At 43.4% G+C, this 10,831-nt stretch overlaps 1 protein-coding gene across 1 annotated transcript in view; it reads left to right on the forward strand.

Moving 5' to 3' along the window:
- LOC122562920 (serine/threonine-protein kinase TBK1-like) overlaps positions 1 to 10,831 on the forward strand; it is a 44,138-nt gene that overhangs the window by 16,709 nt on the left and 16,598 nt on the right. The window contains exons 8-9 of the mRNA XM_043716223.1: positions 1,189 to 1,368; positions 9,844 to 10,040. Of these exons, the coding sequence (XP_043572158.1) occupies positions 1,189 to 1,368; positions 9,844 to 10,040 (377 nt within the window). The remainder of the gene's footprint in view (positions 1 to 1,188; positions 1,369 to 9,843; positions 10,041 to 10,831) is intronic.

Consider the following 10,831-nt stretch of genomic DNA (forward strand, 5'->3'; position numbering starts at 1 on the left):
AGTTCCTGAAGGTGCTGTCTCTCACTGGGATACAGTTCCTGAAAGATTGACTCTCACTGGGATACAGTTCCTGAAGGGGCTGTCTCTCACTGGGATACAGTTCCTGAAAGATTGACTCTCACTGGGATACAGTTCCTGAAGGGGCTGTCTCTCACTGGGATACAGTTCCTGAAGGGGCTGTCTCTCACTGGGATACAGTTCCTGAAGGGGCTGTCTCTCACTGGGATACAGTTCCTGAAGGGGCTGTCTCTCACTGGGATACAGTTCCTGAAGGGGCTGTCTCTCACTGGGATACAGTTCCTGAAGGGGCTGTCTCTCACTGGGATACAGTTCCTGAAGGGGCTGTCTCTCACTGGGATACAGTTCCTGAAGGGGCTGTCTCTCACTGGGATACAGTTCCTGAAGGGGCTGTCTCTCACTGGGATACAGTTCCTGAAGGGGCTGTCTCTCACTGGGATACAGTTCCTGAAGGGGCTGTCTCTCACTGGGATACAGTTCCTGAAGGGGCTGTCTCTCACTGGGATACAGTTCCTGAAGGGGCTGACACTCTCACTGGGATACAGTTCCTGAAGGTGCTGACTCTCACTGGGATACAGATCCTGAAGGGGCTGACTCTCACTGGGATACAGTTCCTGAAGGGGCTGACTCTCACTGGGATACAGTTTCTGAAGGTGCTCTCTCTCACTGGGATACAGTTCCTGATGGTGCTGACTCTCACTGGGATACAGTTCCTGAAGGGGCTCTCTCTCACTGGGATACAGTCCCTGAAGGGGCTCTCTCTCACTGGGATACAGTTCCTGAAGGTGCTGACTCTCACTGAGATACAGTTCCTGAAGGTGCTGACTATCACTGGGGTACAGTTTCTGAAGGGGCTGACTCTCACTGGGGTACAGTTCCTGAAGGGGCTGACTCTTACTGGGGTACAGTTCCTGAAGGTGCTGACTCTCACTGGGATACAGCTCCTGAAATTGTTTCTGAGAGCAGGAATGTGGTGCTGAGTTAGAAGATCAGCCATGAGCATTTTGAATAGTTTCACAGATATGATGGGCCAAATGGCTAGTTCCTGCTGCTGTCTTTTTTTTGAGTTTGTGGTTTCTCCTGTTACTTTGGTGAGCGACCTCTGTAGTTACCATTGACGAGTGTACCTGATCTTGTGCCTCCTTTTCCTCCTTTGCTGTGTTCCTCCAGGGGTTTGAAGAACTTGTTAGTTCCCATCCTTGCCAATATCCTGGAGGTGGATCAGACCAAATGTTGGGGATTTGACCAGTTCTTTGCAGAAGCCAATGACATTCTCCACAGAACAGTGATCCACATCTTCTCTTTGCAGCAGGCTCTGATGGTCAAAACCTATATCCACTCCTACAACACGTAAGCCTTTGTGTTTGTCTGTGTCCTCTCAGATCTAATGATCCTATGTGTAGCAAGTTCAGAAAATATCTTGAGCTTGAACAGAGGGACACTGCTTCATTCTCCGGATCATTTTGCTTTCCATGATCATGTAAATTCACTGATTCCTCAGTTCCAATGGGTTGGTGTATTGGAGAGTGCAAGAGAGACAGAGAATTAATGCTGTCACCTAATTTCAAACCATAGAAAGCTGCTTTCCTCTGATTGCAGGCTTGTTGAAATTGTCTCTCTTTAATTTGCCTGAATTTATATCATGTTGGAGTTTGAACATTCTTTATTTTCTGCGTAAAACTAAGGTCTGCAATGTATAATTTTGAGTTTTATTTCACATGTTTTACACTATACTATAATTACTGCAATGTTTAGCTTTTGACATTGTTCTTTCTTTCTTCCTCATTCTTATCTCGGTGCTTGTATCTGAAGTAGTGCCTTGAGTGGGGACAGTATACATTTTTCACTGTACTCTTGTACTTTCCTACTTGAGTACATTTGACAATCAAATCAATCAGTTTTCAGTGGCTGGTGAACAACATGTTTTTCCTAGTCTTGCCACTTATTAAAGATGACAATTGAGTCATAGGATCATACAGCACGGAACAGACCCTTCAGTGTAACTCATGCACGTTGACCAGGCATCCCAAAATCTTATCAATTATTATGGTACAGAAGGAGGCCATTTGGCCCATTGTGCCTGCACTGGTTCTATTTTCTAGTGACAATCATCTGCCTTTTCTCTACATCCCTGTACACCCATTGCTGAATCATCATCCCATTCCCTCTTGAATACCTCAATGAACCTGTCTCCACCACATTTCCAGGCAGCTCATTCCATACACTAATGACTCACTGTGTGAAAAATCTTATTCTTGCTTCAATATGGCTTTTGAATCCACTAACAGTGTTTTTTATTCATTCCATGAGGGTGGGCTTCGCGAACTGGACCTGCAATGATTGCCCCTGGGGCAGTGGTGAGCTGCCTGTTGAACTGTTACAGTCCATTTGGTGTAACTGCACCCACCATATATTAATGACTTAGAGGAAGGAAGTGAATATTCTGTTGCCAAATTTACAGATAACACAAAAATAAATGGAAAAGCAGGTTGTGAGAGGGATATAAACAGTTTATAGAGAGATAGATGTATAGGTTAAATAAGTGGGCAAAAAGTTGACAAATGGAGTTTAATGTGGGTAAATGAAACACTCATTTTGGAAGGGAGAATGAAAGGATACAATATTATTTAAGTGGAGAAAAACCTCAGAAAGCTGCATCACAAAGCGACTTGGGGAGAACTTGTGCATGAAACACAGAAAGCTAGCACACAGGGGCAGCAGGGGATCAGGAAGGGCAATGGAACGTTAGCCCTGATTTCAAGAGGGTTGGAGTGTAAGAATAGGGAAGTGTTACTGTAAGGTGCTGGGAGGACCACATAGAGTGATAGAGTCATAGAGATGTACAGCATGGAAACAGACCCTTCGGTCCAACTCGTCCATGCTGACCAGATATCCCAACCCAATCTAGTCCCACCTGCCAGCATCTGGCCCATATCCCTCCACCAAACCCTTCCTATTCATATACCCATCCAGATGCCTTTTAAATGCTGTAATTGTACCAGCCTCCACCACTTCCTCTGGCAGCTCATTCCATACACGTACCACCCTCTGCGTAAAAAGGTTTCCCCATAGGTCTCTTTTTTATCTTTCCCTTCTCACCGTAAACCCTCTAGTTCTGGGTTCCCCCACCCCAGGTAAAAGACTTTGTCTATTTATCTTATCCATGTCCTTCATGATGTTATAAACCCGTATACGGTCACCCCTCAGCCTCTGATGCTCCAGAGAAAACAGCCGCAGCCTATTCAGCCTCTTCCTGTAGCTCAAATCCTCCAAACCTGGCAATATCCTTGTAAATCCTCTCTGAATCCTTTCAAGTTTCACAACATCTTTCCGATAGGAAGGAGACCAGAATTGCACGCAATATTCAAAAAGTGGCCTAACCAACATCCTGTATAGTCGCAACATGACCTACCAAGTCCTGCACTCAATATTCTGACCAATAAAGGAAAGCATACCAAATGCCTTCTTCACTATCCTATCTACCTGCGACTCCACTTTCAAGGAGCTATGAACCTGCACTCCAAGGTCTCTTTGTTCAGCAACACTCCCTAGGACCTTACCATTCAGTGTATAAGTCCTGCTAAGATTTGCTTTCCCAAAATGCAGCACCTCGCATTTATCTGAATTAAACTCCATCTGCTACTTCTCAGTCCATTAGCCAATCTGGTCCAGATCTGAGGTAACCCTCTTCGCTGTCCACTACACCTCCATTTTTGGTGCTATCTGCAAACTTACTAACTGTACCTCTTATGCTCACATCCAAATCATTTATATAAATGATGAAAAGTAGAGGGCCCAGCACCGATCCTTGTGGCACTCCACTGGTCACAGGCCTCCAGTCTGAAAAACAACCCTCCACCACCACCCTCTGTCTTCTACCTTTGAGCCAGTTCTGTATCCAAATGGCTAGTTCTCCTTGTATTCCATGAGATCTAACCTTGCTAATCAGTCTCCCATGGGGAACCTTGTGGAACGTCTTAGTGTAGTCCATATAGATCATTTCTACTGCTCTGCCCTCATCAATCCTCTTTGTTACTTCTTCAAAAAACTCAATCAAGTTTGTGAGACATGATTTCCCACGCACAAAGCCATGTTGAGTATCCCTAATCAGTCCTTGCCTTTTCAAATACATGTATATCCTGTCCCTCAGGATTCCATCCAACAACTTGCCCACCATCGATGTCAGGCTCACCGGTCTATAGTTCCCTGGCTTGATCTTACCATCTTTCTTTAACAGTGGCACCACGTTAGCCAACCTCCAGTCTTCCAGCACCTCACCTGTGACTATCGATGATACAAATATCTCAGCAAGAGGCCCAGCAATCACTTCCCTCGCTTCCCACAGAGTTCTAGGGTACATCTCATCAGGTCCTGGGGATTTATCCATTTTTATGCATTTCAAGACATCCAGCACTTCCTGTAATATGGACATTTTTCAAGATGTCACCATCTATTTCCCTACATTCTATATTTTCCATGTCCTACTCCACAGTAAACACTAATGCAAAATACTCAGTATCTTCCCCCATCTCCTGCGGCTCCACACAAAGGCCGCCTTGCAGATCTTTGAGAGGCCCTATTCTCTCCCTAGTTACCCTTTGTCCTTAATGAATTTGTAAAAACCCTTTGGATTCTCCTTAACTCTATTTGCCAAAGCTATCTCATGCCCCCATCTGGAGCACTGTGAGCGGTTTTGGTCCCCTTAGCTAAGTTTCCTTAGGTTGTTTCATTGGAGGCAGTTCAGAAAAGGTTCACTGGGATGATCTCTGGGATGGAGGGATTGTTTTATGAGCAAACGCTAAACAGACTGGGACTCTACTCACTGGAGTTTAGGAAAATGAGTTAAGAAGAATCTTATTAAAACATATCAGCTTCCTAAGGGGTTCGACAGGGTAAATGCTGAGAGAATGTTTCCCCTCGTGGGAGAGTCTTGGACCAGAGGGCAGAGTCTCAGAATAAAGGGGCACCATTTTAAACTGAGATGAGGAGGGATTTATTCTCTCAGAGGGTTGTGAGACTTAGAACTCCTTGCCACAGAGAACCGTGGGAGCAGAGTTGCTGTGTATATTTAATTCTGAGATAGAGAGTGTCTTGATCAGACGGGGAATCGTGGGTTACAGGGAAAGGCGGGAAAGTGAACATGAGGAATGTCGGATCAGCCATGATCCTGTTTAGTGGAGGACCAGGCTCAAGAGGCTGAATGGCCTCCTCCTGTCCCTATTCCTTATGGTCTAATGTTGTTAGGGAAGGAGTTCCAGGGTTTTGATCCAGTGACTTAAAGAATGGTGAATGGCTGGGAGTTGATCTTGCTGGGGTGGTGTTCCCATGTCCAGCTGTCAGTGTTGTATTAAGTGTACTGTATTTACTGAAAATGGCCCCAAGGAAACAATACTTACCACTGTCTTAGATGAGTGATTCAGAGTTGTTACAGCTCTGAGTTATGTGTCTTAACTCTTCACAAATCTGAAATACTAGTTGCAGCCCATAAGACATAGGAGTGGAAGTAAGGCCATTCGGCCCATCAGGTCCACTCACCATTTAATCATGGCTGATGGACATTTCAACTCCACTTACCCCCACTCTCCCTGTATCCCTTAATTCCTTGCGAGATTAAGAACTTATCAATCTCTGCCTTGAAGACATTTAACGTCCCGGTCTCCACTGCGCTTCGTGGCAATGAATTCCACAGGTCCACCACTCTCTGGCTGAAGAAATGTCTCCTCATTTCTGTTCTAAATTGACTCCCTCTAATTCTATGCCCATGGGTCCTAGTATACCTGCCTGACGGAAACAAATTCCCAGCATCCACCCTTTCTAAGTCTTGCATTATTTTGTAAGTTTCTACTGGATCTCCCCTCAACCTTCTAAATTATAATGAATACAATCCCAGGATCCTCAGCCGTTCATCGTATGTTAGGTCTACCATTCCAGGGATCATCCATGAACACGCTCAGTCAGTTTAAGACATTTCCTGTACTATCCATCTATACAATTCTGCATCACATAATAGTTTGAGCACAACTTTAAGAGAGAAGAAATTAACATTTATTCTTCATTGATGGCTTTGATTTTCCTTAATTACTGTGCATTATCTTTGAAGATAGCAGGGCAGGTTTTTAACATTTGTTTCTGGGAAGAGAACATTACTGGCCAGACCAGTATTTATTGCAACAAAGACAGAAGTTGCTGGTGAAATTTTGCAGGTCTGGCAGAAACTGTGGGGAGAAAACAGAGTTAATGTTTCGGGGTCCGGTGACTAATTTTACCATCCTTCCTAAGGACCCTTGAGAAGACGGTGGTACATTATTGAGTTGCTGCAGTCTTAGTGGTGTATCTAACCAGAGTGTCATTGAGAGAATGATTAGCAAAGCTTATGGGATCTTTGTCCTCATAACTGGAAGTATTGAGTACAAAACTAAGGAAGATTTGATGAATCTTCAGTTGTGACCTGACCAGAACTTTATAAAAAAGTCTCTGCAGTTCTGGTCTCCACACATTTTAGGAAAGATACAAGGCTCTTCAGGGATATCTACTGGATTGCTTCCAGGGATGAGGGATTTTAGTAACAAGGTTAGGTTGGAGTTAGGCCAGGCTTGTTCTCTTTGGAGTAAAGGAGATTGAGGAAAGATTTGATTGAGGTGCACATGATTATAACAATAACAGATAACATCAATAAAGAAAAACAGTTTCCATTAACTGGTCATCCAAGGACCAGGAGGCAACAGTTCAATGTTCCGGGCAAAATATACAAGGGGATATGAGGAAGATACAGGGGGATACGCGGAAGATACAGAAGGATATGAGGAAGATACAGAGGGATATGAGGAAGATACAGGGGATATGAGGAAGAGTGAAGACTGGCCACATTGATGGGGGATGTAGAGACAAGGAATTCTTCTTAAAAGTAATTGGATGGAGACTTGAAGGAAATCGACTTTCAGGCTTACAGGGATCAATGGCCAGCTCTCTGCGGAACATTCCATATACTTGATGGGCTGAATAGTCTCCTTCTTTACTCTAATAATCCTGTGTTTCCACAACAAACACCTGCCCCCTCCAAGGATCACGACTCATCACATGTCATTGTTTTTAATAGCAAGCCCGCTGTTTCAGAATGAGACTAACATGATCGTGTCCTTAACCAGAAACCCCAGTTAAAAGGATGATCATTCCTTGTGCCAAATTGGTTTCCTCCACTGTTATCAAAGTGATTCGATGCTTGTCTTTAATTGAAATTGTGACTTCATCCTGGAACGGACCATAGTTGTAGTGTCAGCTCTTCGGACCTGAAATTGTCTTAAACCTCTTTGTTTGACAGCAAAGTCTCAAAGTGAGCAATACTTAAAAAGAAGGTTGAATTATTAATTGTGTAAAAGGAGTCAACTTTAGGACAGTCTGATCTTCCAGAATTACAAGTACTCCTTTTTCAGGTACAGCGTATTCATTTTTATGGGCTGTGAGCCCATCATTTATTGCCCATCCCTAATTGCCCTTTATCAGGTGGTGGTGAGCTGCCTTCTGGAACCACTGCATTCTTTAGGGTGTAGGGATACCCACAATGCCATTAGGAAGGAAGTTGAGGATTTTGACCCAGCAATACTGAAGGAACAGTGATATATTTCTAATTGAAATGTCATTTGGAGGAGAACTTGCAGGAGGTGGTGTTCCCATGTATCTGCTGTCTTTGTCCTTCCAGATAGTAGTAGTTGCTGGTTCAGAAGATGCAGTCAGAGGAGCTTTGGTGAGTGACTGGAGCACAACTTATAGATGGTATACACTGTTGGCACTCCAAGTTGCTGGTGGAAGGAGTGAATGTTGAAGGTGGTGCCAATCAAGAGGGCTACTTTGTCCTGCATGGCGTTGAGCTTCTTAAGTGTTGATAGAGCTGCCCCCATCCAGGCAAGTAGGGAGTATTCCATCACACTCCTGACTTGTGCCTTGTTAATGGTGGAAATGCTGAAGAGTCAGGAACTGAGTTACTCCCAGCAGATTCCTAGACTCTGACCAGCTCCTTGTAGCCACTGTATTTATATGGGAAGTCAAGTACTGTTTCTGATCCATGGTAACCCTCAGGATTTGATTCTGATTGATTCCATGTTGTATTGCGATTTGAATCTCAAGGAGAGATGGTTCGATTCTCTCTTGTTGAAGGTGGTCATGGTCTGGCACCTGTGTGTTGTGAATGTTACTTGTCACTTATCAGCTGAAGACTGGATGTTATCCTTGCCATGTTGCATTTGTAGATGGACAGTTTCATTACTGAGGAGTCACAAATGCTGTTAAATATTATCAGCAAATATCCCCACTTCTGATGTTATAATGGAGGATAGGTCATATACTCAGAGAATCCTACAGCACAGAGAGAGGCCCTTTGGCCCAAACTGGTTAATGTTGACCATTGATGAAGCAGCTGAAGATGGTAGGTTCTGGGACACCACTTTGAGTAACTCCTTCAGAGATATTCTGGAGCTGAGAAAGTGATTCACAAAAGCTGCACGTAAAGATTTCCCAGGCGTGCTATCACACCTTGTTTGGTTGCACTTATGGTCCCCATGTACTCACCAGCCCTTCCCTTCCTCTCAGTGAATGTTTGTAAGATTGGATTGTTAGTAGCTCTAGTCATAAGGATATTGATTTAAAATATATGGAGGCAGAAGAATTGAGAAAGAAATTGCTTGGACACAGAGACAGACAGCTTTTCTACCTCGATATAAGCAACACAGAAATATTAAAACAAGCAGAAATGCTCAAAATTTACCCCAGTGGTTCTGAGCCAGACATTTTCAAAAAGCTAACCCAGACCTAAATAATCAGTTCTAGATACAGGGTTTATAGCTTAAACAAAAATATAACTTTTTTTTTGATAATGCAGTAAGTGAAAAAGGGCTAAATTAAACAACAAAATAATCAAATTGATGTCTATGGTTTAATTTGTTTTAATTTATTGTAGTCATGTGTACCTAAGTACAGTAACAAGTTTTGTTTTGCAAGCTGTACAAGCAGACCATAGCAAACAACAACTTACAGATCAACGGGAGCTTAGACAGCAAGGCACACAGGTTGCAACTGGATGGGAGATGCAGAAAGCAAACCCAATAACCTTTGTTTTCAGCTCCATTCACACAAAAGACAGAAAAACAAACCTAATACAGGGAGAAATAAAAGACAATAACAAAAGCGGCCAGATAACTGAAGTGGTTTCCATGATGCATTGTTCCACAGGCAAAGGTAACTGGTTGATCTTCTGACAACATAAACCAGGGTCACCTTTACAGTTCACTCTGAGAAAGTCAGTGGTACATAGTTTCTATTCTCTGACCTTCCCGTGGCTAAAAGTGGGAGTTGGACAGGGACCTTTCAAACCTTCATGTGACAAAAAAGTTCTCTTGGAAACACAGTCTTAAAAAAAAGTTTGATCTCTAAGCCCCTCTCTGTTCAACCATCATGTTCCCTCCAGACCTGCTGGGTTTAATTTCCAACCTTGTTAATGACTAACCATCTGCTATTTGGTTAGACATAATACTTTCCATTGGTACCAAAGCATCTATGGAACACTTTGATTAAGAACCAACCTGCAATTAACTTTCAGGCCTGGCATTACAAACAAAAAAATACAGCCTGTTTGTTCATTTTTTAAAACTCAATCTACTACAGCCAAAGGTCACCTTCAGCTCAAAGTGCACAGTTTGCAGCTCCAAACCAAAACTGAGAAAATAAAACAATAAAAGCAATGAAAAATCAGCGAGGATTCTATCAGAAGTAGAGATGTTAGTGTCTACCATCTCATCATCTCTACATCAAAATCTTGCCTCTCCGTTTTTGCAGAACCAACATATTGATGGACGCTCTCTTCATACAGACTAACATCTCCCCTCAGAATCAAGAGTTTATTTATGAGGGCCATCGCTTGGAGTTGGAACTGTCTCAACAGGTGCAGTTACTTCCTAAAACAACAGAAGACAGGCCCATCATCCTGGTGAGCACCAAGCCTGAGGTACTCATTGGAGTTATCTACAAAGAGCGTAAGTGGCTGGATTTACCATGTCTGGATTGTGTGTGGCCTCTCGGATTGAGTGAGGTAGACGAGGTTTTCACGTGGGCTTTGGTGATGATCCCAAACTCAGCTTCAGTTTCACGGTCATGACCAGAGGTTCCAGTGTAAATGTTCAGAGTCTTTTGCACAAATCATTTGATTTGATTAAAGTTTTTGAAATAACGAGCAGAGCACACTGGGAGAAGCCATTTTCTTTGCCTGGGCAGTCAGTCAAGGAGCAGAGTTTAAGATGAAAGCCAGGTATTTCAGAAGTGAAATGACGAAACGTGACTCAGGATATGGCAGAAGCAAATAGCAATTATTGCTGGATCAATTCTTAATTTTAAAGCAGAGGTTGATTGATTTATTTGGTTAACTGAAGATAATAAGGGTTGTGGAGCTGGGAACCATGATCTCATTGGGGGGTGGAACAGGCTTGATGGGCTGAATGGCTTCCTCCTGTTCTTGTGCACCTCAATGTGTGGGAGAAAGCTGCTGTACAAAGCATCAGTTTCTGTGGAGCTGATGATGGTTCACTGTCTTTAAGCTCCTCATTTCTGTTTTGGAAACCTCAGGACTCTGTCATCAACATTTGCCCCAATCCATTAGGTGGGATGTGTTATTGAACCCAAATGGGAAATGCTATAAGATTAAAATTGGCAGAAGGAGAATAACAAGACAATTTGCCTGCTATGCCTGAGACAGTGCCCACTCCCTCAGCACTGACCCTCTGACAGTGCCCTCTCCCTCAGCACTGACCCTCTGACAGTGCAGCACTCC

This window comes from Chiloscyllium plagiosum, chromosome 26 (assembly GCF_004010195.1).
Source record: "Chiloscyllium plagiosum isolate BGI_BamShark_2017 chromosome 26, ASM401019v2, whole genome shotgun sequence".
NCBI classification, from domain to species: domain Eukaryota; kingdom Metazoa; phylum Chordata; class Chondrichthyes; order Orectolobiformes; family Hemiscylliidae; genus Chiloscyllium; species Chiloscyllium plagiosum.